Source organism: Schistocerca gregaria, chromosome 4 (assembly GCF_023897955.1).
Source record: "Schistocerca gregaria isolate iqSchGreg1 chromosome 4, iqSchGreg1.2, whole genome shotgun sequence".
Lineage (NCBI taxonomy): Eukaryota > Metazoa > Arthropoda > Insecta > Orthoptera > Acrididae > Schistocerca > Schistocerca gregaria.
In genome coordinates this window covers 121,307,750-121,335,388 of record NC_064923.1, presented here as the reverse complement: position 1 = coordinate 121,335,388, position 27,639 = coordinate 121,307,750, and the positions used below count along the sequence as shown (strand labels likewise).

The 27,639-nt window shown below is 42.3% G+C and overlaps 1 protein-coding gene and 1 non-coding gene across 4 annotated transcripts in view; both read left to right on the top strand.

Annotated features, from left to right (window-relative positions):
* The window catches only part of LOC126266593 (ankyrin repeat domain-containing protein 11-like), a 323,390-nt gene extending 296,592 nt beyond the window's left edge, over positions 1 to 26,798 (top strand). For all 3 annotated transcript variants that reach the window (XM_049970907.1, XM_049970906.1, XM_049970908.1), the window contains 2 exons: positions 7,937 to 8,188; positions 26,193 to 26,798. In XM_049970907.1, coding sequence (XP_049826864.1) covers positions 7,937 to 8,188; positions 26,193 to 26,372 — 432 coding nt within the window. In that variant the 3' untranslated portion in view covers positions 26,373 to 26,798. The remainder of the gene's footprint in view (positions 1 to 7,936; positions 8,189 to 26,192) is intronic.
* Trnas-cga (transfer RNA serine (anticodon CGA)) lies at positions 10,842 to 10,916 on the top strand. Its single transcript has one exon. It is a non-coding gene; the product is annotated as a tRNA-Ser (tRNA).
* Positions 26,799 to 27,639: the final 841 nt, after the last annotated feature.

The window sequence follows — 27,639 nt, the reverse complement described above, 5'->3', positions numbered from 1 at the left end:
TAAAGAGTTTGTGTGCCGATGCGGCAGGAGCCTGGCCCGATGGAACTTCCTGAATGTCAACGTCCATGTCCTCTGTACCTGCTTCCTTCAATTCTTTTGAGGCTGAGCAGCAAACTTTAGCAATGTGTCCTTTTTTATTACATTTTTCGACAAACGGCCCAACACTGGGGGCACTCCGACCGATCGTGATGTATATAGCACGACGCACAGGATGGTAACAGGGGCCGGCGGCCGGAACTCTGTTTACGCGCCGTGCGGGAGCGGCCATAACGACCGGATTGCACGGCTCGCACGTCATCCACCCTGGACGCAGTATACGCGGCCGCGCCGCCCTGTACCGCCGCGACGTCGCACCGCGTTTCCAACTGTTGACCGGCGGCGTGAGGGATTTCATACGATTGAGCAATGGACAGGACTTCCTTAAGGGAAGGGTCTTCCAACTGCAAGGCCTGTTGCCGGATCTCCCCATCAGGGGCTGAAAGAACAATGATGTCGCACACCATAATGTGGGCATACGACTCTCGCGACTGCTCCGTGACAAAATCACATTTGTGACTAAGACCGTGCAGGGTAGCGGCCCACGCCCACTAAGACTGATGGGGCTGCTTCTTGCATTGATAGAACTCGACCCTAACCGCTACAACATCCGTGCGGCGGCGATAATATGAAGACAGTAATGAACACAATGCGTCAAAAGACAAGGACGAGGGTTCCTGCAACGGCGCTAGCTGCCGCAAAACTTGATACAGCGAGGGAGATATCCAATACAAGAAAAGAGCACGACATACCTCCGCATTGGCAACATAAAATGCCTGGAAATGCTGCCAAAGGCGATGTTCATACGAGTCCCAATCCTCCGCCGTCTCGTCATACGGGGGAAAGGGAGGAGGGAACGGCACTGGAGCAGACGGAGTGGAGAGCTACGCTGGAAGCACTTGTTTCATGGTGGCCATGAGCTCCATCTGCTGCTCAACCAAAACGCGCACTAAATCCTCCATGCCGCGGATAAGCTGCGAAACCGGAACGCCGACGCAACACGCGAAAGAACGGCCGTACTCGTCGCCAATTGCGTAGTAACACGGTTCACGTTTTCCGTCGCACTTCAGAGTAGACCGGGAACTGTCTCATAGGCATGCCCGATGTGAACTGACTAGGCACTGCCCATGCTACCTGAGTTGTTGTTGTTGTTGTTCCGCTGGCAGAGGTTGTGGCCGAATTCCCGCTTGCCCTCTGGTGCACGGGACTCTATTTGCAGCAACTACAGTCCGTGACACGCCGTGCCGATGTGCGCCTCCCGCGATCTTTCTGGCGGCTACTGCACTTATCACATAATAAGATTAAGATGATAACTAGTAGAGGACAACTACTAACGATTGTTCTAAGTCCATCCTTCTGATTGGAGGTTTCAGGGACTTCAGGCATTCACTGATGCAATAAAATAGAACACTACAGCCATCCTTACAATGTTATTTATTATATGGTTGACAGTTTTTGTGCTTCAGTACACCATCCTCAGGCTTTAACTGATGCTGAGGGGGTTAACTCCAATCATATGCAGGATTCATCAGTAGCCACGATGATCGGCAAAACAACATCGTTGTTACAGGTAGTCTGTGAAAACCAGTTCATAGATGTTGGTCACTGACAAATTATGTATGTGATTGGAGTTAACCCCCTCAGCATTAGTTAAGGCCTGAAGATGGTGTACTGAAGTGCGGAACGTGGTAGCCATGTAATAAATAATATTGTAATAACAGCAGTAGGTGTTCCATTTTATTAAATAACTACTAAAGAGATTATTCTCAGTTTTTAATATCTCCCTAATAAATTCGAGAGCCCCCAACACATTTCAGCACCAAGTGTTGTTTGTGCTCTGCAATAGATTTGACAGTCTGGAGTCCTAACCTTACACCTACAATCCAGTGGAATGTTCATGACAGACTTTGTGACACTGATTGTTTACCATTTCGGTCAGTGCAAAGAGCCAATAGGAATTTTAATACTGCTAAAGTCACCCATCACAATAACACAGAGAAGAAGGTCAATCAAGTAGTGGAAGTTGCAACAGAAACTATCATCCAAGCTGTAAACACTATCATACCAATTGCTTCAGGACCTCTGCCATCAGAGAACAGTGGGGGGCTCTTATTACAACATAGGCACCACCCCTCTACCAAAAATTTAATTTTATTCAAGAGATCAAAGGTAAAAAATATTACTTAGTGAAACCAAGGATGAAAGAATGTTGGAAATGATGTTCCTTCTATAACAGCACTTGTCCTGACTTCACACTGTGGTCCAAATTACAGCAGATTAGTGAACTTCAATACAGTAATAAGACCTCAGCAAATCCTTGACGGGGAGAAATTAACATCAGTTCCTCTGACAGTACTGAACTTCTAGTAATATATTATGCAGAAATTTTGGCCTCCACAAATTACCATTCTAGTTTCACTCAGCATCATCTTTTAACAGAACGTAGTAATATTTCTTTAACTTAACAAACCTGGTGTCCTACAGTGCCTTCTTTACAGCCTGGGAAATAAATAAAGCTTTAAAACAATATAAAGATATGTCTGCAGTACCAGATAACATCGGTAATCAAATGCTACACCATCTTAGTAAAAATAGTAAAAAGTCTAGTCTAAATTTTTTTTAACATGATACGGCAAGACATGGAATCCCTCGCAATCGAGAGAGACAGTATCACAATACCTGTAGCAAATCCAGGGAAAGATAAAAAGAAAAAGTCATAGGTCGATCAACTTAACATAAGTCTTGGATAAACTGTAAGAAAAGATGGTTAATGTGAATATTTGTTGGTGTTTGGAATCTAGAAATCTTCTTTCCTCACTCCAATGTGAACTCTAAAGATTTTGAACTACCAGCAATCATATCCTGGCCTTTGTGCACTATTGACATTTGATTGCAGTATTTTCTGATTTACACAAGGTGGCAGCATCATATTTTATCAGTCTGCACAAATGAAGTTTTCATGAATATTTGCCCGCCTTCATACAAAACTTTTTATCATTCAGCCTATATATAGTCAGTGTGGACATGATCCTCAGTAACCACTATGTGCAGGAAAATGGAGACCCACAGAGATCTGCTTTAAATGTCACAGCTTTGCAATTGCAAGAAATGATGTAGTAGATGCAATTGGACATAGTCACACCAGCATTATATGTTGATGATCTTTGTTTATATTGTAGCTCAGTATTTTTAAGAACAGCAGAACGCAAACCACAGACAGCTATATAGAAGACACAAAAATGGATGCAAAACCATTGATACCATTTCTTGCCAGCTAAATCATGCATCATGCATTTTTGTACAATACAGACTACCCATCCTCATCCAGAAACTATACCGTGAAATCCAACTTCTTGAAGTAGTGGATAGTGCCATTTTCTAGAACTCCCTTCTTTTTTACAAATAAATTTACTTGGTCACTGCACATACAACACATAAAAACTTCCTGCATGAAGAAATCAAATACTCTGTTTCCTCGGCAACAGTTCCTGGGGAGACGAATTGAAGTTTTATTAACATTTTATAAAGGGCCTATTTAATTGCATTTAGGATTATGGAAGTATTGTTCATGGGTCAGTAGCACCATCCATCCTAGATATATTAGACCCTGCCCATCACATTGGAATTATTTCATAAATGGAGCTTTCAAAATTAATCCAGTTGATAGCTTTCTTGTAGGAGTTGGAATACCACCCCTGAAAATATGATTCTAACAAACTTTATTTAATTTGCACTCACAATTAATCATATGCCAAACCACCTGTGTCATCCCATTTTATTTCACAATCCAACAATCCAATTACTCGTGAACTGTCTTAGAACAAGGCAACCAACACCAGTACACCTCTGCTGAGAATCCCCTGAGGACTTCAACTTCCTCTGATTACCTGTGTGCAATACTCATAATCGCAAATTGCTCCATGGTATTTTCCCCTATCAGTAGTAAGGAAGAACCTACCTTGGGATACCAAAGACAATATAACTCTAACACTGTGTTGCTGTGCCTTTTATTCAGCCATTCAAGGGTATCCATATTTTAATCTCTTTTCACTGCAGATCCAAAGATAATGAAGTAGCCGGCTATGCATACATACAAGATTGTAACTGAAAATGTCCTCTACAAAAGGAATGTGGTATTCATACCACAGATTTAATAGCAATACATAGAGCACTACAAAAAAATGTAACTACATCAGCGCATTGAAAACCATAAATGAGAGCTTTCCAAAACATCCATTGGTCTCTGGATGCTGAGTCATATGAGATTTACAGGTAATGAGCTGCCTGAAAAAATTAGCCAAGAAACAATGGGGATGGAAACACTTGAAGTAGATAATCAAAGTGCTGATGTAAGGACACAAATCCGCACCACATCCTGAAGAAAAGGGAAGACATATGACAAGATAGTACATGCTCCAATAAACCAGGACAATCAAAAGTGTGTGTGTATATGCTGTCTAATCTTGAACAAGGCCCTTTTAGCCAAAAGCTTAATTGTTTGACAGTTTCCCATTGTGTGATCTGCAAATCATCACCTCCACTATATAGTGAGTAGCAATCCATCCTTTTCATATAGTGGTGATGCTGAGTTGCAAATATGTGAAACAAAAAGGGTATCAAACGTGTAAGCTTTCGGCCAGAAGCCCTGTCTCCCTAAACAGACAACATAAATCACCAACTTTGACCTCAGTGTGTGAAAATATTTTGTTGGCACCAAACTACTTAGGGAGAAATGATCATCACAGAAAAATAAGAGAAATCCTTTGGCTTATTCTGATAAAGTTATACAAAAAGTTGACAAATAATCACAATATTTGTATAATAAGACCTTGGCATATATGACAGATTGGTCAGATGGGAAGATTCTAATAACCACACAAGTGAATTAATTCTAATTGTGAAGTGCACAGTGATTATTGTGATGTTAACTAAAAAGCAGATAGTACTCCAGGAGGGAATAAATACATTGCACCTGTGGTCTTAGTTCAAAGCAGGCTGTTCATTGAATTAAAAATGCAAGTCTTTAAAGTGAGCTTGAAATGATTCAGATTTTATGAAATGACTTTAATTTCTCTGTGTATGATCTCATGGTTGCAGCTCATTTTACCATAGTATTGCAGGTGGATACTGCTCTCCAGTATCAATCATCAGTAGCACCAACAACCTCGTCCAACAACAAAGTCAAATCAGCCCAAAATTTCTCTAAAACTCTCGATCCATGAGCTCTGATGGCAGCAGGCCATCAGTGGACAAGTCTGAAATGAAGTCCAGGATGAAGCTCAAGATGAAATCTAAAATGAAGTGATTCCTGATTGAATGTTTTCTAAAAGCAAAACTTGCATTGCTGCATTTCTTACTGTGTTCAGATTGGCTGGGCTTTGGATCTTCCAAGTGCCAACTGGTAAAATTGTCCCTTAGAACACACTGGTCCCCTTCCATGGGCTATACACTATTCGGTTAACTAGTAATATGCATTTTACCATTTTACACAGATAAGTCATATATATATATTCTGTCCTCCTTGTGGCCGCATAGCCCACACCTGGAATTCTTCTTCATCTTCTTTGGCAAGGAGGTCTCACAGCTTGGCTGCTGGAACTAGGAATGAATTCTTCGAGGTGCTACTCCAGCAGTCTGGGAAGGTACCCCAATCCTGGTGCTTGTAAATATGACCTTGAAGAAGGGCAAGGGTCAGGGTTTTGAGGAACTGTGGACATAATAAGGGTTGACCAAGGCAAGTTGCAGTTTGGATCACTTGTGCATTGATTCCAGCGATGTTGAGTAGCGAGAAGAAGATCCTGGGTGGCAATCTTGTGCACAATCATCTCACGTCGAAAGTTCCACACAACTGATCAATGGTGTTGATACCATCTTTGGTATTATTGCAGTAGGTAATCACCTCAGGTTGCTTCTTGTCCCCAATCAATTCATCTATATTATGATAATGGTGAAAGGGGGAGAGAAGAATCACAAACTTTTCTTTTTTTCGTTTTTCAGTAATGGGGTGATCTGGTTACTGAAACCAAACATGCTGCTGCAGACTGGGCAGTCAGTGTCTCAGTGAATGCCTTAGGCATTTCTTGTTTTGTTTTCCTAACCATTCCAACTAGGGTCATCTTGTGCTTGCATGGGAGTGTAATGGGCATTGGAATGCTGGTTTACTAGTTGTCCATTGTTAGGTCTCTACTCAATCCAGATATGTTGGTTATGAGGCATTCAGTCACATCAGATGGGGACTTCGTCTTGTGGAGAGCTGAATCAGGTTGCTTTCTGACGTACACCTCCGTGCAAGAGATGCATATGGCAAAGATCTTGATGACTTATTTGGCCGGCTTTGTTGGGATGTATTGAATAAAAGAGCATAGGCCATGGAAACTCACCATTTTCTTGTTGATCATAATGTTGCTACTGATGATGTAACTGTTTTGGCAGTTCTTGTTGAACTGGTTGAAGTCTTCACAGAGTTTATACTGCCTGAGATCATCAAACCTGAGACAGCACATGAGGAATCTGACTAGTCATGGTATCATCAGGGGGAAGACCTCAACACCAGTTCCATCAGTGGCCCAGAAGCTATCCAAGTTCATTCATCCAGCTCTGAGTTCCCCCATTAGATAGAGAAGCCTGAGGAGAGCCATGACCTCAGGTTTGTCCATCTTCCTGTACAGGCTATCTGTCGTGGTTTTGTAGTTTTTGGGACATATCTTCTTGTTAATGCAGTTAATGATGATCTGGATGATCTCTAGTGTAATGAAAAGACCAAGGGCTTCCTCAGAAGCCTTTGCATTCCTTGCATTTCTCATCAGTCCAGGAACTTCTTGAATGATATTCCGAGGTTCTAACCTTCCACATGCTTGGAGGATTCTTCATCCACCTGGTGACACCATCCTTTCTGAGGTAGAAGTTGTCCCATTTGATAAGATCCTCTAGATTCTTGGCTTCCTCCTCCTCTGCTCCACATTTTGCAGTAGCTTCTACAGTCTAGTGCTTTCCCAACCATACAATGACATGTAAAATATAATGTAATACGCATAATTATAATATATTACAAACAAATAATTATAATGCAACAGTTGCCCAGTTATAAAACAATTGTTACTTACGTTGAAAAGTTCAAGACTGTCGTAAAAATGTATTATATATAGTATACAAAGCATCTGTCACTACCTAGGGTGTAGCAGTACTGAAAATCCAGGCAACAAGTATAGAAAGCTGGGTTGCAGTAAACCCAAACAGTGAGAACAAAGATGTTTACCTGTCAAGTTCTAGCACACGAATGAGGAAAATGCATTGAGCGCACTTGGGTAAATGCCATTGACAGCTATTCAGAGCCTCAGCGGTGCCCATGCCTCCATCTCGATGTTATACATGAAAGTATGGCCCATGAGGTCTACTGCGCCCCGGCTTTCTGCTGTAGGGTTATGTTCTGTTATTTGCTAGTAGGCTGCTAGTGCCCCAATTTCTACTGATCTTGCTGCAGAACGGTCAAGAAAATTAGGTGTAGTAATACTGTTAAAAGCACCACACACACACACACACACACACACACACACACACACACACACACACACACACACACAGAGAGAGAGAGAGAGAGAGAGAGAGAGAGAGAGAGAGAGAGAGAGAGAGAGAGAGAGAGGAGAGGAGAGGGGGGAGAGAGAGAGAGAGAGTCCACCTGTCTTTCTATTCAAGCACTAAAGACATACAATACATTTTTGATTCACATTTCTCCTGTTTTGCATTTCCAGTCTGTAAATAGTTTATATACTAGCTGAACTTAATATTTGTTTTTACATGATTACATATGTGGAATAAACATCAATTTATGGCACCTTTCTTGTATTTAACTGTTTTTTCAGCCATCATCAGATTTCCCAACATACCTGATTTTCTGTTGCAGCATGTTATAGAAAAGGAGAAGCTAGTACTTTCAGTTGAGCAAGAAATTCTTCGTGTACATGGACGGGCTGCACGTGCCTTAGCAAATCAATCCTTGCCATTCTCTGTCTGCACTATTCTCAAGGATGAAGAAGTCTACAATGTCATCACACCTGAACAGGAGGAGAAGGATCGTAATGCACGCTCACGCTACAATGGACGTCTTTTCCTCAGTTGGTTGCAAGATGTTGATGATAAATGGGAGAAAATAAAGGTCAGTTGCTAGATAAATCAATTTTTGAATGTTCAAAAGAATATCAACTACACATGTTCTTAAACTATGCAGACGAATGTGTAGCATAAGTTTTAAGGCAACTGATAGTATAACATAATTGCCCTGATTTACTTTTGTGACTAGGACATAGATTTCTTATGGTTCTAATATTCTTGTCTAGTAACCTGAATCAGGTAGTGTAGTTCTGGTACATATACACTTCTTTTGCTGAATTATTTAATTTCTTTGCATTTCATAAGAGGACGTAGTTTTTGTTGAGCCAGTCTGCAGATGTATGGCACAATCCTGTTAATGAATGACTGTCTTGCAGTATCTGATCTAGTTAAAACAGCAGTTGTTTTAGTAAAAATTCACATTGTATGTGTAAGGTTGGCTTGTTTGTTTGCTCAGAAAAGACAGTGTAAGTTGTTATAGATCTCATTCCCTGTCCCACTTTCTCCCTGGCACACACCAAGTACTTGTACTAAATTTTATCCAGTTGCCACAGACCTGTGTCTGGAGCTGATCCAAAACAAAGATATACATAATCTGAAAACGGCCTTATTAGTGTTGGTATACTCTTACTCCAATGTCTGCAGCTGCTTCAAGAGCCATTCTGAGCGTTGTTGTTGTTGTTGTTGTTGTTGTGGTCTTCAGTCCAGAGACTGGTTTGATGCATCTCTCCAAGCTACTCTATCCTGTGCAAGCTTCACCTCTCACTACCTACTGCAACCTACATCCTTCTGAATCTGCTTAGCGTATTCATCTCCTGGTCTCCCTCTGCGATTTTACCCTCCACGCTGCCCTCCAACACTAAATTGGTGAGCCCTTGATGCCTCAGAACATGTCCTACCAACCGGTCCCTTCTTCTAGTAAAGTTGTGCCACAAACTCCTCTTCTCCCCAATTATATTCAATACCTCCTCATTAGTTATGTGATCTACCCCTCTGATCTTCAGCATTCTTCTGTAGCACCACATTTCGAAAGCTTCTATTCTCTTCTTGTCCAAACTAGTTATCGTCCGTGTTTCACTTCCATACATGGCTACACTCCATACAAATACTTCCTGAAATGACTTCCTGACACTTAAATCTATACTCGATGTTAACAAATTTCTCTTCTTCAGAAACGCTTTCCTTGCTATTGACATCCTACATTTTATATGTTCTCTACTTTGACCATCATCAGTCATTTTGCTTCCCAAATAGCAAAACCCATTTACTACTTCAAGTGTCCCATTTACTAATCTTATTCTCTCAGCATCTCTTACTTTAATTTGACTACATTCCTTTATCCTCATTTTGCTTTTGTTCATGTTCATTGTATATCCTCCTTTCAAGACACAGTCCATTCCGTTCAGCTTCTCTTCCAGGTCCTTTGCTGTCTCTGACAGAATTACAATGTTGTCGGCAAACCTCAAAGTTTTTATTTCTTCTCCATGGATTTCAATTCCTACTCCAAATTTTTCTTTTGTTTCCTTTACTGCTTGCTCAATATACAGATCGAACAATATTGGGGATTGGCTTCAATCCTGCCTCACTCCCTTCCCAACCATTGCTTCCCTTTCATGTCACTCAACTCTTATAACTGCCATCTGGTTTCTGTACAAATTGTAAATAGTCTTTTGCTCCCTGTATTTTACTCCTGACACCTTCAGAATTTGAAAGAGAGTATTCCAGTCAACATTGTCAAAAGCTTTCTCTAAGTCTGCAAATGCTAGAAACGTAGGTTTGCCTTTCCTTGATCTTGCTTCTATGATAGGTTGTAAGGTCATTATTGTCTCACGTGTTCCAACATTTCTACGGAATCCAAACTGATCATCCTCGAGGTCGGCTTCTACCAGTTTTTCCATTCATCTGTAAAGAATTTGCATTAGTGTTTTGCAGCCGTGACTTATTAAACTGATAGTTAGGTAATTTTAACATCTGTCAACACCTGATTTCTTTGGAATTTGAATTATTATATTTTTCTTGAAGTCTGAGGGTATCTCACCTGTCTCATACAGCTTGCTCACCAGATGGTAGAGTTTTGTCAGGGCTGCCTCTCCCAAGGCTGTCGGTAGTTCTAATGGAATGTTGTCTACTCTCGGGGCCTTGTTTTGACTTAGATCTTTCAGTGCTCTATCAAACTCTTCACACAGTATCATATCTCCCATTCCATCTTCATCTGCATCCTCTTCCATTTCCATAATATTGTTCTCAAGCACGTCGCCCATGTATAGACCCTCTATATACTCCTTCCACCTCTCCGCTTTCCCTTCTTTGCTTAGAACTGGGTTTCCATCTGAGCTCTTGATATTCATATAAGTGGTTCTCTTTTCTCCAAAGGTGTCTCTAATTTTCCTGTAGGCAGTATCTATCTTACCCCTCATGATATAAGCCTCTACATCCTTACATTTGTCCTGTAGCCATCCCTGCTTAGTCATTTTGCACTTCCTGTTGATCTCATTTTTGAGACGTTTGTATTCCTTTTTCTCTGTTTCAGTTACTGCATTTTTATATTTCCTCTTTTCATCAGTTAAATTCAATATATCCAGAATGTGATTTTCACTCTGCAGCGGAGTGTGCGCTGATATGAAACTTCCTGGCAGATTAAAACTGTGTGCTCGACTTCTGCTGGCAGAAGTAAAGCTGTGAGTACCGGGCGAGAGTTGTGCTTCGGTAGCTCAGTTGGTAGAGCACTTGCCCGCGAAAGGCAAAGGTCCCGAGTTCGAGTCTCGGTCGGGCACACAGTTTTAATCTGCCAGGAAGTTTCAAATTCAATATATCTTCTGTTACCCAAGGATTTCTACTAGCCTTGTCTTTTTACCTACTTGATCCTATGCTGCCTTCACTATTTCATCTCTCACAGCTACCCATTCTTCTTCTACTGTATTTCTTTCCCCCATTCCTGTCAATTGTTCCCTAATCCTCTCCCTGAAACACTCTACAACCTCTGGTTCTGTCAATTTATCCAGGTCCCATCTCCTTAAATTCCCACCTTTTTGCAGTTTCTTTAGTTTTAATCTACAGTTCATAACCAATAGGTTTTGGTCAGAGTCCACATCTGCCCCTGGAAATGTTTTACAATTTGAAATCTGGTTCCTAAATCTCTGTCTTACCATTATATAACCTATCCAAAACCTTCCAGTATCTCTAGGCCTCTTTCATGTATACAACCTTCCTTCATGATACTTCAACCAAGTGTTAGCTATTATTAAGTTATGCTCTGTCCAAAATTCTATCATGCAGCTTCCTCTTTCATTTCTTACCCCCATTCCATATTCACCTACTACATTTTCTTCTCTTCCTTTTCCTACTACCAAATTCCAGTCACCTATGACTATTAAATTTTTGTCTCCCTTCACTATCTCAATAATTTATTTTATCTCATCATACATTTCATCAATCTCTTCATCTGCGGATCTGGTTGGCATATAAACTTGTACTACTGTGGTAGGTGCGGGCTTCGTGTCTGTCTTGGCCACAATAATGCGTTCACTATGCTGTTTGCAGTAGCTTACCCACACTCCTATTTTTTATTAAACTTACTCCTGAATTACCCCTATTTGATTTTGTATTTATCACCTTGTATTCACTTGACCAGAAGTCTTGTTCCTCCTGCCACCGAACTTCACTAATTCCCACTATATCTAACTTTAACCTATCCATTTCCCTTTTTAAATTTTCTAACCTACCTGCCCAATTAAGTGATCTGACATTCCAGGCTCCAATCCAGTTTTCTTTCTCCTGATAACGACGGTCTCCTGAGTAGTCCCCACCCGTAAATCCAAATGGGGGACTATTTAACCTCTGGAATATTTTACCCAAGAGGAAGCCATCATCATTTAACCATACAGTAAGGCTGCATGCCCTCAGGAAAAATTATGGCTGTAGTTTCCCCTTGCTTTCAACCGTTCACAGTACGAGCACAGCAAGGCCATTTTGGTTAGTGTTACAAGGCTAGATCAGTCTATCAACCATACTGTTGCCCCTGCAACTACTGAAAAGGCTGTTGCCCCTCTTCAGGAACCACACATTTGTCTGGCCTCTAAACAGATATCCTTCAGTTGTGGTTGCACCTACGGTAAGGCTATCTGTATCGCTGAGGCACGCATGCCTCCCCACCAACAGCAAGTTCCATGGTTCATGGGGGTTAAGTAGGTTTAACAAAATTGAGGCAGGCATGAAAACTAATATTTAAATGAACTTTTTGATGAAAAATATTGCACACAACTCTTATCATTGTAGTGAATAAATAAAAAAAATCCTTACCTTACTGTTAATGACACTTATGCACATTGGTTTCAGGGTGATGTATACTTCGAGAAAACATGAGTTTCCAGGCATTGGGTTTTGGTAGAATTTTACTTTGCATTTCCTTGCCTTGAGGCAAAGTCATATTAATTATGTCATAGGCATGAAGTCAAACTGCTGTGTTGTGTTCTGTCAATGAAATTGCTAAATTTGACAATCTGCTTTCGCCCCTACTCTTACATAGTTTTTTTATCACATTTAATTCAGCTGCACTTTCTCGTACTTTGAAGCACTCTGGCTCAGTCTCACACCATTTCTGACAGAAGCTTCCAGTTGTATAACATACTTGCTTCGTGACCTGCTCACCGATCTTTGAGATCCTGAAACAGCAAGAAATTTAGTAACTCTAACTCCATTGTCAGACACGTGTGAGCTCTGTAGGCAACAGCTCAATTAACCAAGCACACTGTTGCTGCAGAAACCATGTTCAGTCTTAGTTGTTTCTTTATGTTGCAATGTGGATGAAATGACACTGCTGACAGCAGTGTGTGTTTATGGCTGTGAGCAGAGAGAGAAGCTGCTTCTTGTAGGCAAAAGATTGGATAGTGAGTTGTGGGAGACTTCGAGAGAACTAGTGTAATTCTTCTCATTAATTCTTCAACTGCCTTTTTCTTGTTTTCCGATCACTTTTTGGGCCCCACTCTGTGCCTGTGTCCTTGGCGGAACGTACCTTGCCATCCTCTTGATATGGCCCTCGCTGCACCCCAACTTACATTGATTAATTCACACAATGTATTGACAGAATTCTGTCAGTTTATGGCACCTTCTTAGATACGTGATATCCGTTGGGCCTGGACAGAGATTCTGTCTGCCATAAGTGGCATACTGGGGGCTTTATGGGTGACAAATTGAAATCATTCTACTTCATATCTGTGTAGTAATAACATCTTTTAGTAAAATTCAGCATTTAAGCGTTTAAAATATATGCACATACTTACAAGTGAAGTACAATTGGGGGGAGGGGGGGTGAAGCTTCACAAGTAAAGCGATTTGTATAGGCTCAGTGATTGTGCACATGGCCCACAAAGTGCCCCCAATTTACCTGAAGAAACAAAGCCCACATTTACAAGACATCAAGGTGTTTTGACTCAAGTTATTAGTTACAAGCTATTCACATATTTTGTACAGTACAGTTATCAGTTTTTTAATTGGAGTGTGGTGCTTGTCAGTTACAACAACGTTAACATTTTAAGAAACCAGAAATGACACTCCAATATTTTTCTGGTGATTACCTCTCATTTTTTTCAGTTTTCATATCACATTCACAAAAGTAACATTTTAAAGATCTTGTGTGAGGTAAACATACAATTGTAAACATACAATGCCCAAAATACTCGTTTAAATGCTGGAATTTTTACTTTTGTACCCCACATCAGTAAGACTTTGCTCATAGAAAAAAATACAAAACAGATTGTTTTCAAATGGGCTTTTGTTTACAAAAATTAGCTTGTAGTAATTTCTTTTCACTTTAAGGTGGTTTCTGATATTCCTTCTCTGGTGTACGGGAGACTCCCATCAGGTCACAGATGACGAAGGAACATTTTACTGTTTGCCCAAATCAAATTTTGAATAAAAAATTGGGAAACAAATGCTAAAAAAGTCAGTCGCCTGAACACACAAGAGACTGTTGTACCAAATTGTCTTCTTTCTTGTTAGAGGAAATTAAACTAGTCAGTACTAAGCAGAATGACAAAAATATTATTTTGACCTGTGTTAAATTTTTTTCTGATTCATTAACTGGTAATGGCTGAGAAAGTAAGAGACTTTCTTTTCTGAGTTTCATAAGAAATTCAGCATGTGAAAATAAAAAAAAAAAAATCCATGTATCCTGACTGCTCGAATCTCATGATCCTGATGTGTAAATATGTTTGCCAGAAACATGTTTTTAAAATCATTTACACTGTGTGATCAAAATTATCTGGACACCCCGCAAAACATAAGTTTTTCATATTAGGTGCATTGTGCTGCCACTTACTGCCAGGTTCTCCATATCAGCAACCTCAGTAGTCATTAGACATTGTGAGAGAGCAGAAGGGGGCACTCCGCGGAACTCATAGACTTCGAACGCGGTCAGGTGATTGGGTGCGCTTGTGTGAGACGTCTGTATGCGAGATTTCCACTCTCCTAAACATCACTAGGTCTACTGTTTCTGGTGTGATAGTGAAGTGGAAACGTGAAGGGACACGTGCAGCACTAAAGCGTATAGGCCGACCTCGTCTGTTGACTGACAGAGACTGCCAACAGATGAAGAGGGTCTTCATGTGTAATAGACAGACATCTATCCAGACCATCATGCAGGAATTACAATCTGCATGAGGATCCACTGCAAGTATTATGACAGTTAGGCAGGAGGTGAGAGAACTTTGATTTCATGGTTGACTGGCTCCTCATAAGCCACACATCACGCTGGTAAATGCCAAACGACACCTCACTTGGTGTAAGGAGTGTAAACATTCAACGATTGATCAGTGGAAAAACATGTGGAGTGACGAATCACAGTACTCAGTCTGGTGATCCAATGGCAGGGTGTGGGTATGGCAAATGCCTGATGAATGTCATCTGACAGCAGTAAAATTCAGAGGCGGTGGTGTGGTGGTGTGGTCTGGGAGATCAATTTCTGGACAAGATTGTGTGGGCAATTTTAGTCTGTGAATGCCTCGGTGAGGCCACAGGCATATTTGTAGAAGAACTGCTCACCACAACAGATGTGACAGCAACAGGTGGCTAGGCTGTATGGAAGGGACTTCTTGGGGGGGGGGGGGGGGGGGGGGGAAATGGGTGGCAGCTGTCAAAGTGGAAGTATTGATGGTGGTTGGTAGGTTTGATGTGAATGCAGCCATCCTTGAGGTGGAAATTAAATCAACATGGAGGAAGGTGGCTTGTTGCAATGAGGAGGACAATGTGTAATGAGTGTGGGCGGTGCTGAGGTTCCAGAGGAATGTGGAAAGGGTGTCCTCATCCTCAGACCAGATAATGAAGATTATGAAGTATTCCTCTTGGTAGCCTATGAATGTCTCAACATAAGCTGTTACCATGCAGGTGTCTTTTGCTGTACCGCAGATTTGATTTAAGCAGTATTGTAAAAGGAGAAGTAATTGTGGGTGAGGTGTATGGTGACAAAGAAGGAGTTTGTAGGTATAAAGTCAGTCAGGTGTTGGGAAAGATAGCGTTTGGCCACAGACATTGGGGATGCTAGTGTACAAGGATGTGATATTAACAGTTATTATCAGGGTACTGGGTGGTAAAGGAACACGAACTGCGGAGAGTCATTGAAGAAAATGGTTGGTGTATTTTATACAGGAGTGTAGGTTACATGTAACAGCCTGAAGGTGTCTCTCTGTAGGGGCACAGTAACCATAATAAGATGTCCCAGAGAGAGAGAGAGAGAGAGAGAGAGAGAGAGAGAGAGAGAGAGAGAGAGAGAGATATCTGGGACGTACCTAAGGATCTGAGGAAAGTCTGGAAATTCTACTTGATTTCTGGAATGGTGTCACTGTGGCAGGACTTATATGTAGATGTATTTCACAGTGGGCAGAGATTCTCTGCCAGATAATATCCATAGTTCGTAACCACAGTGGTGGAGTGTTTATCAGCAGATAGGCTTATAATAAGGTCTGGATCAGTTTCCAAGTGGGGGACTGCTGTTCTTTCTGTGATGTGAGGTTGATGATTTCCATGTCCAATCTACAAATTAGCAATGAAGTTATAGAACGAGTTGAAAAATACTTCTATTTAGAACAAGAGGAGATAAAGAGTAAACAATGCATTTGTGTGTGTGTGTGTGTGTGTGTGTGTGTGTGTGTGTGTGTGCGCGAGTGTGCGTGCGTGTGGTTTTTTTTATATAATGAAGGCCATACAGGCCAAAAGCTAATTTATGACAGTCTTTTTGTTGTGGCTGTCTGTGACTCTGCACCTCTGCTATGTGATGAGTAACAACTTTCCTTTTCATGGCCGGGGCTTGCAACCCTTGTTGTTTTGCGTGGAACTATCACAGCAGAGGCCTACACTGATGTTTTAAGCACCTTCTTGCTTCCCACTGTTGAAGAGCAATTCGGGGATGGCAAATGCATCTTTCAACATGATCGAGCACGTGTTCATAATGCACAGCCTGTGGCAAAATGGTTAGACAACAGTAACATCCCTGTAATGGACTGGCCTGCACAGAGTCCTGACCTGAATCCTATAGAACACCTTTGGGATGTTTTGGAACCTGACTTCATGCCAGGTCTCACTGACAGACATTGATACCTCTCCTCAGTGCAGCACTCCATGAAGAACAGATTGCCATTCCCCGAGAAACCTTTCAACTCCTGAATGAATGTATGCCTGCGAGAGTGGAAGCTGTTACGAAGCCTAAGGGTGGGCCAACACCATACTGAATTTCAGCATTACCGATGGAGGATGCCACGAACTTGTAAGTCATTTTCAGCCAGGTGTCCGGATACTTTTGATCACGTAGTGTATGTTACTAGTTTATATCAATTTCATGGTAGTTTTTCATTTGAAGGATGATGCCTTTTTTTCTTCAAAACTGCAGTTTATTAGGGTACACTCTAAAACAAAAGTGACTCCACAGCAAGTGGCATGATGGATTATACGGTAGTGGTGCCATATGCTGCCCTTTCCACTTGCTCCAGTCAGAATCCAGCAGCATTGTTTCCAGTATGGCACCAGCTGGAATTACCCATAAGGACATTCATGTTGTCATCCAGGTTATGGCATTAGAACTGAGCCAAAGATCCACTAAGAAGAAGAGAAAGTACAAATGTTGGATCTGGAAGTGGATTTTACACAGAAATAACATGGTGGCTTCAAAAGAGCTTTTAACCAAAGTAGCACTCAAAAACAAAGATCCATCAATGACCCACTTTTAAATAAAAGAAAACAATTAGGGTACTTGGAGAGCAGTGATTTGAGCTCTATTAAAAAAATTGATACAGACATTAGAGGTGCAGTCCTGCCTCATGTAAAGCCAAAAGTAACACTCCAATATTTTTCTTGTGATTACCTGTCATTTTTCCAGATTTCATATTACATTCACAGGAGTAAAATTTTAGAGCTTTTGTGTGAAGTGTTAGAAGCTGTTTACAATGCCCCAAAGACTTTTAAATGCTGGTGTTTCCCCTCTAGTACCCCACATCGGGTAAATAAGATGAAATATTACAGTTATTCTAGATGGAAGTTTGGAATTATGCTTCATGGAAGTGTACTAAAAGGCTGTAATATAGTTGGTGAATTCCTTTATTAAAATCTGTACTCTAGCTGAAATTATATGGCCACGTGGAACTGTGTTACTTCCTTTCTCAAATCCACAGGGCAAGTGTTTAATAGCACTGAAATTGCTAGTACTAGAATCAGACTAAACTACCAGAATTGCATTAATTTTAACAATCTTTAGCATTAAGTGAGCTGTTGTGAAACTCCAAATCACTTTTACTAATTACTCAATAATACTTGCTTTCTCACAAATGAATCTTATCCATGCATCATATATTAGAAACATCAGCTCATAGCTGCAGTGGCAAAGCCTTTAACTACTGGCAACCTTGAATGTTGAAAGTTGATATTATGTTCCTATTAAAATACACTCCTGGAAATGGAAAAAAGAACACATTGACACCGGTGTGTCAGACCCACCATACTTGCTCCGGACACTGCGAGAGGGCTGTACAAGCAATGATCACACGCACGGCACAGCGGACACACCAGGAACCGCGGAGTTGGCCGTCGAATGGCGCTAGCTGCGCAGCATTCGTGCACCGCCGCCGTCAGTGTCAGCCAGTTTGCCGTGGCATACGGAGCTCCATCGCAGTCTTTAACACTGGTAGCATGCCGCGACAGCGTGGACATAAACCGTACGTGCAGTTGACGGACTTTGAGCGAGGGCGTATAGTGGGCATGCGAGAGGCCAGGTGGACGTACCGCCGAATTGCTCAACACGTGGGGCGTGCGGTCTCCACAGTACATCGATGTTGTCGCCAGTGGTCGGCGGAAGGTGCACGTGCCCATCGACCTGGGACCGGACCGCAGCGACACACGGATGCACGCCAAGACCGTAGGATCCTACGCAGTGCCGTAGGGGACCGCACCGCCACTTCCCAGCAAATTAGGGACACTGTTGCTCCTGGGGTATCGGCGAGGATCATTCGCAACCGTCTCCATGAAGCTGGGCTATGGTCCCACACACCGTTAGGCCGTCATCCGCTCACGCCCCAACATCGTGCAGCCCGCCTCCAGTGGTGTCGCGACAGGCGTGAATGGAGGGACGAATGGAGACGTGTCGTCTTCAGCAATGAGTCGCTTCTGCCTTGGTGCCAATGATGGTCGTATGCGTGTTTGGCGCCGTGCAGGTGAGCGCCACAATCAGGACTGCATACAACTGAGGCACACAGTGCCAACACCCGGCATCATGGTGTGGGGAGCGATCTCCTACACTGGCTGTACATCTCTGGTGATCGTCGAGGGGACACTGAATAGTGCACGGTACATCCAAACCGTCATCGAACCCATCGTTCTACCATTCCTAGACCGGCAAGGGAACTTGCTGTTCCAACAGGACAATGCACGTCCGCATGTATCCCGTGCCACCCAACGTGCTCTAGAAGGTGTAAGTCAACTTCCCTGGCCAGCAAGATCTCCGGATCTGTCCCCCATTGAGCATGTTTGGGACTGGATGAAGCGTCGTCTCACGCGGTCTGCACGTCCAGCACGAACGCTGGTCCGACTGAGGCGCCAGGTGGAAATGGCATGGCAAGCCGTTCCACAAGACTACATCCAGCATCTCTACGATCGTCTCCATGGGAGAATAGCAGCCTGCATTGCTGCGAGAGGTGGATATACACTGTACTAGTGCCGACATTGTGCATGCTCTGTTGCCTGTATCTATGTGCCTGTGGTTCTGTCAGTGTGATCATGTGATGTATCTGACCCCAGGAATGTGTCAATAAAGTTTCCCCGTCCTGGGACAATGAATTCACGGTGTTCTTATTTCAATTTCCAGGAGTGTAATTATCTTGTCATGGTTCAGGGCACATACCATTTAAACTAAAAGCATACAAGTATTATGTTGTCAGAGTTGCTTGGTACCCACCATACATAATGAAATCGTACTCCACATCATTTTGTTGTCATGATAGCTGTGCATTTATCGTACAAGTTTAAATGAGCAGTTTTTTGTGTTGGCTTAAGAACAGTAATAGCATTATTTTTAATCCTACTATTTCACTTTTAATTTAAAGAAAATGCAGATTTTTTCTAAATTTGCATAAAAGAAAGTAATTTTTTATGCTTCATTTTATTTACAACTATACAGTTTTTATGTAAGTTTCAGAAATCAACCTTCTTGGGAGCCAGATGGCGCACTCAGATAAGATACGTTGAGTTTGTTGTTGTAGGTGTTGCGAATGCTTCTTGTTTCAGCATGTGCAATTCATATGTCACAACCAGGGATGTTTTCTCACACACCATTCACAAATTCAAGCAATGATTGGTATCTTAATCATCTGTCTCTGCAGCACTCGTTTTTTTCTGCACTCCTCATACCATTCAATAAATTGTACAAATGATTTGCTAACAACCATCTGTCAGCCATATTTTGGTTCTGTGAAACTCTCACATGGCAAAATTACTAACACAAAAAATTTTTTTGCAAAGGTGCATTGAGCGACAAACTGGCAGTCAAATGATGGTAATCAGTGGTGGGGGAAGAAAGTGATGTTAAAGCAACTTAAACTTTTGTGGCATGGCTGAAAGTGGTGTCGCTTAAGTGGTCACCATTTGAGTGGAATCACTTTTGTTGCATGTGGAAACACGGGATAACATTGTATTGTTCACTGAACAAATTCATCACACATTGTCAATCCATCATTTTTTTCAATAATCAGTCCTACAAAACTAAAAATGACTATCACTTGAGAATATATTGACCTTGTGTGAATAATAAACTTTCACTTCTTCACAATTTCAATTTTCTGATATTTACCTCTCACACTGTAAGATTACAAAGACACAGACTGACTGGCTAATACTCAAACACACATTTTGTGTGTGTCTGTGGCTCTTTTTTTTTTAGGGGGAGAGTGGGGGGGAGGGGGGAGGAGACAGGTGGTCCCCTCTTATCCCATCATTTTGGCTCTCTTTCTCGAACCTTTCTCAACCTAGAAACTCATTGTTCCATAAGCTAAGAATAATTTATTCATATTTAAAAGTACATCAGCAGTACTAAAATTTTTGCCTCCTGAATAAGCTCTGACCAAAATTCTGTCTCTTAGTAGCTTTATTTTTCTTGTGAATCTTGAACACTTTTCACAGTTAAAAACTTCTAGATTTTATTTAATAATCACTATCAGCCACTTCTGGGTAAAGGTATGCTCTAGACTTTTCCATGCTTTAAAATCTTCAGCTAAAGCATCCTTGTTTATCTTTCACACTTTCTTATTTCATTTATTTACCTCCCATTAGGTAATATCCTCAGTCTTACCATATCACATGGAAAATAGTAAAATATTTCGTCGGTTCACCTACCATACATTCATGTTGCTACGTCGTCCGCTCATCTCCATTTAATTTTCATTACAGTTGTAGCTATGTCTTCCATTCTTAACTGCTACCAGATTCATTTGTTTACTGTACTGTCTCTCCTAGTAATTATTAACCTGCACCTCTCCATGGCTCACCGACTTATCCTCAGTTTTTCATTGACAGAATTATGATAGAAAAGATTGCTACTTACTATATAATGGAGATCTTGAGTCTCAGACAGTTGCAACAAAAGACTGCTAAACAAAAGCTTTTGCCTTCTTCTGAAGTATACAGAATACACACACATAGGATATATTTTACTGCTTGTGTCTGTGTATGTATGGATGGATGTGTGTGTGTGTGTGTGTGTGTGTGTGTGTGTGTGTGTGTGTGTGTGTGCGCGCGCGAGCATATACCTATCCTTTTTTCCCCCTAAGGTAAGTCTTTCCGTTCCCGGGATTGGAATGACTCCTTACCCTCTCCCTTAAAACCCACATCATTTCGTCTTTCCCTCTGCTTCCCTCTTTCCTGAAGAAGCAACCGTTAGTTGCGAAAGCTATGGGAAAAATATATTAAAAACAAAGATTCCAAGACTTACCAAGCGGGAAAGCGCTGGTAGATAGGCACAATAAATAAAACACACACACAGAATTTCGAGCTTTTGCAACTGGCGGCTGCTTCGTCGGGAAAGAGGGAAGGAAAAGGAAAGATGAAAGGATTTGGGTTTTAAGGGAGAGGGTAAGGAGTCATTCCAATCCCGGGAGCGGAAAGACTGACTTAGGGGGAAAGAAGGATAGGTATATACTGGCGTGCACACACACACACACACACACACACACACACACACACACACACACACAAATACACAGACACAAGCAGACATATTTAAGGGCAAAGACTATGGGCAGAGATGTAAGTCAAGGCGGAAGTGTGGAGGCAAAGATGATGTTGAATGACAGGTGAGATATGAGTGGCGGCAACTTGAAATTAGCGGAGATTGAGGACTGGTGGATAACGAGAAGAGAGGATATATTGAAGGGCAAGTTCCCATCTCCGGAGTTCGGATAGGTTGGTGTTGGTGGGAAGTATCCAGATAACTCGGACGGTTTAACACTGTGCCAAGATGTGCTGGCCGTGCACCAAGGCATGTTTAGCCACAGGGTGATCCTCATTACCAACAAACACTTTCTGCCTGTATCCATTCATGCGAATGGACAGTTTGTTGCTGGTCATTCCCACATAGAAAGCGTCACAGTGTAGGCAGGTCAGTTGGTAAATCACGTGGGTGCTTTCACACGTGGCTCTGCCTTTGATTGTGTACACCTTCCGGGTTACAGGACTGGAGTAGGTGGTGGTGGGAGGGTGCATAGGACAGGTTTTACACTGGAGGCGGTTGCAAGGGTAGGAGCCAGAGGGTAGGGAAGGTGGTTTGGGGATTTCATAGGGATGAACCAAGAGCTTACGAAGGTTAGGTGGACGGCGGAAAGACACTCTTGGTGGAGTGGGGAGGATTTCATGAAGGATGGATCTCATTTCGGGGCAGGATTTTAGGAAGTCGTATCCCTGCTGGAGAGCCACATTCAGAGTCTGATCCAGTCGCGGGAAGTATCATGTCACAAGTGGGGCACTTTTGGGGTTCTTCTGTGAGAGGTTGTGGGTTTGAGGGGATGAGGAAGTGGCTCTGGTTATCTGCTTCATACCAGGTCGGGAGGGTAGTTGCGGGATGCGAAAGCTGTTTTCAGGTTGTTGGTGTAATGGTGTAATGGTCCTGACTCCATCAAACTCCTGACCCCACCGACACCTCGCACTCCTACCTTCTACCTACTTCCTAAAATTCACAAACCCAAACATCCTGGCCGCCGCATTGTAGCTGATATAAGACTTACGAAGCGGAAAAGTGCCGGCAGACAGGCACAATGAACAAAACACACAAACACACACACACACACACACACACACACACACACACACACACACACACACACACACAGAATTACTAGCTTTCGCAACCGATGGTTGCTTCTTCAAGAAGGAGCGGGAAAGACGAAAGGATGTGGGCTTTAAGGGAGAGGGTAAGGAGTCATTCCAATCCTGGGAGCGGAAAGACTTCCCTTAGGGGGAAGGACAGGTGTACACACACACACATGCACACATATCCATCCGCACATGCTTGTGTGTGTGTGTGTGTGCGCGAGTGTACACCTGTCCTTTTTTTCCCCCTAAGGGAAGTCTTTCCGCTCCCGGGATTGGAATGACTCCTTACCCTCTCCCTTAAAACCCACATCCTTTCGTCTTTCCCTCTCCTTCCTGAAGAAGCAACCATCGGTTGCGAAAGCTAGTAATTCTGTGTGTGTGTGTTTGTGTGTTTTGTTCATTGTGCCTGTCTGCCGGCGCTTTCCCGCTTGGTAAGTCTTGGAATCTTGGTTTTTAATATATTTTTCCCATGTGGAAGTTTCTTTATATATATATCCGCGCTGGTAGACAGGCACAATAAATAAAACACACACACACACACACACACACACACACACACACACACACACACACACACACACAGAATTTATAGCTTTCGCAACCAACGGTTGCTTCTTCAGGAAAGAGGGAAGGAGAGGGAAAGACGAAAGGATGTGGGTTTTAAGGGAGAGGGTAAGGAGTCATTCCAATCCCGGGAGCGGAAAGACTTCCCTTAGGGGGGAAAAAGGACAGGTGTACACTCGCACACATACACATATCCATCCGCACATACACAGACACAAGCAGACATTTGTAAAGACAAAGAGTTTGGGCAGAGAGGGGGAAGTACAGAGGCAAAGAAGTTGTTGAAAGACAGGTGAGGTATGAGAGGCGGCAACTTGAAATTAGCGGAGGTTGAGGCCTGGCGGATATCGAGAAGAGAGGATATACTGAAGGGCAAGTTCCCATCTCCGGAGTTCGGATAGGTTGGTGTTGGTGGGAAGTATCCAGATAACCCGGACGGTGTATATATATACATAACCACACTTTCGGGCCGCCGAGGCCAGACTGTGAGTAACTGCCTTGGCTGCAAGACCTCTAGTTGTGTGTGTGAGTTGTGTTTGCATAAATGTGCATTGTCTGCTTCAGAAGAAGGCCAGTTGGCTGAAAGCTTTTGTGTAGCAGTCTTATTGTTGTGCCTGTCTGCAGCTCAACATCTCCACTATTTGGTGAGTAGAAATATTTCATAATACTGTCATTATTCCATCTTGGTTTTTCCATACTTCAGTTTTTGATTGCCTGTAGTTGTTACTCACCATATAGCAGAGGTGCAGAGTCACAGACAGCCACAACAAAGAGACTTTCATAAATTAGCTTTTGGCCTGTATGGCCTTCATCAAAAATACACACACACACACACACACACACACACACACACACACACACACACAGACTCATGCAAATGCATTGTTTACTCTTTATCTCCTCTTGTTCTAAATAGAAGTATTTTTCAACTCGTTCTATAACTGCATTGCTAATTTGTAGATTGGACATGGAAATCGTCAACCTCACATCACAGAAAGAACAGCAGTCCCCCACTTGGAAACTGATCCAGACCTTATTATAAGCCTATCTGCTGATAAACACTCCACCACTGTGGTTACGAACTATGGATATTATCTGGCAGAGAATCTCTGCCCACTGTGAAATACATCTACATATAAGTCCTGCCACAGTGACACCATTCCAGAAATCAAGTAGAATTTCCAGACTTTCCTCAGATCCTTAGGTACATCCCAGATATCTCTCTCTCTCTCTCTCTCTCTCTCTCTCTCTCTCTCTCTCTCTCTCTCTGGGACATCTTATTATGGTTACTGTGCCCCTACAGAGAGACACCTTCAGGCTGTTACATGTAACCTACACTCCTGTATAAAATACACCAACCATTTTCTTCAATGACTCTCCGCAGTTCGTGTTCCTTTACCACCCAGTACCCTGATAATAACTGTTAATATCACATCCTTGTACACTAGCATCCCCAATGTCTGTGGCCAAACGCTATCTTTCCCAACACCTGACTGACTTTATACCTACAAACTCCTTCTTTGTCACCATACACCTCACCCACAATTACTTCTCCTTTTACAATACTGCTTAAATCAAATCTGCGGTACAGCAAAAGACACCTGCATGGTAACAGCTTATGTTGAGACATTCATAGGCTACCAAGAGGAATACTTCATAATCTTCATTATCTGGTCTGAGGATGAGGACACCCTTTCCACATTCCTCTGGAACCTCAGCACCGCCCACACTCATTACACATTGTCCTCCTCATTGCAACAAGCCACCTTCCTCCATGTTGATTTAATTTCCACCTCAAGGATGGCTGCATTCACATCAAACCTACCAACCACCATCAATACTTCCACTTTGACAGCTGCCACCCATTTCCCCCCCCCCCCCACCCCCCCCCACCCCCCAAGAAGTCCCTTCCATACAGCCTAGCCACCTGTTGCTGTCACATCTGTTGTGGTGAGCAGTTCTTCTACAAATATGCCTGTGGCCTCACCGAGGCATTCACAGACTAAAATTGCCCACACAATCTTGTCCAGAAATTGATCTCCCAGACCTTGTCTATCCAGTTACCTTCCCTCCCCAACATAGCCACTGTTGCACAATGGAGCAACTTCTCTTGTGACTCAGTAACACACAGGACTGGAGCAAATAAATCACAAACTTTTGATGCTGCATCTAGCAGCCCTATCCTGTCCCCAACATGTCCCTGCCCACTTCCAAAGGCAGCACTAGCATCTCTCCTCACCCTATCTTCCTATCCCTCCCCATCCCTCTCCCTACCCCAAACCTCTTCCATATCCCCACTACCTATCCCAGCTCGATTGCTGCCCACCTCATGTGCAATTGCAGTTAGGCTTTAGAGCACAGGCAGGACAATGTTTGTGTTCATTCTAGTTCTGATGTGATGGAGGAGGTAGTTGGAAAGCTGAACATTTCTAGCATTCTTTTCCTTTCTCTTCATTGTGCCTGTGTGCATCTCAATGTTTCCTCTGTGTAGTGAGTAGCAATCTGTCCTTTCCATAAAGAAAGAATTGATTTGTGTGTGTGTGTGTGTGTGTGTGTGTGTGTGTGTGTGTGTGTGTGTTTTCAGAATGGCTGCTGAACTTCACGCTAAACCTATTAAAGTGAAGAGAGAAACATTTTTGTGTTGTTCACAGGAGGCAATGTTACAGCGGCACCGAATTGAGGCAGGAGCACTACATGCAGTTCAGTGTATGGACTGGGAATGGAAAATGAAAGAGCTGAGTTTGTGTGAATATAAGGCCCGGCCCAGTATTGATGAAAGCCATGTGCCAATGGTGTTGGTTAATGATGATTTTGACCTCTTGCCAGCCTGAGTATGTATTCAATTTAAGTTGCAAGCTTGCGTCTCAAATAGGCTATATTACAGAAATGTAAAAAGGAAGCTGTGGCAACAAAACTGTGAAAGATCTCCCAGCATCACATGTAAGCTACATACTATCAGTGTGACACTTCATTACTTCTTTTCATTGGTAATTGCTGTTCTCTTAGCGAGTGTACTTGGGAATGCTGTTTGTTGGTGCAAAATTAATTTTTCTGTGCAGCTTTGTATTTGTACATATGAGAAATGTAAAATAAAGATACTATTTTTAAAATAAGTCTGTTAATAAATAGTGTTCTAATGAAACACTCCAATTTTGTAAACTATTTTGTAAGACATGTACATTTTATGTAAAAATTTATAAGTAACTTTCCCAGTAATTGGTTTGGGGAAAAAATAAACATTAAAATCTACAGTAAAAGTATTAAAATATTTATCAGACCATAACTCCCATTATGACAGTACCCTAAAGTAACAAAAGTCATGGTATACCTCCTAATATTGTCAGACCTCCTTTCACCTGGTGTCTGATGTGTCTAGCTCCAATTACCATGCCGCATTCAAAGTCTGTTAATTACCATTGAGCGGTTAGTTACTGTTGTGTGGCCATATCACACCAGAAATCTTTTCACGACTGGCTTGGTACAAATAACAGCTCCACCAATGCACTGCCCTTCTATATCTTGTGTACGCGACACTACCGCCATATGCAAATGAGCATATTGCTATCCCACAACTTTTGTCGTCTCACTATATTAGGTCAATCAGTAAGCCTACCACAAGGTTTGATATGTCAAACTATTGTGGTGGTGTCAGCATAACCTATTAAGGCAGCAAGGATGCACCTTTTTACCTGACATCAAAAACATGCCATGTGTCGTCTGTTGTTTGTAAATAACAATTGCAACAGTATAAACCTAATTAGATGCTGAGAGAAAGATAATAATGACAGATATTAAAAAGGTTTATAATTCCATCAAATGTGAGTGCTACTTAACATACCTTCAGAAATGACAGTTGATGAAAAAAATTCTAGATGAGAGCAATCTCGACATGTCCACTGCCACATGCTCAGTGATGAGTGTTTTCACCACAAAGCCAGGCCTGGCACATGGTACGAGGCCCTGCTGAGACTGCCACTGGCCACACAGCATCAGCCATGTGGTGCTGATTTGGTCACTGGCAGCCATACGGCAGTCAGCTTGTTAAATAGCACCAAATCCAGAATTTTTCTACACCCTTTGAAAACGTAACAGGAGTTT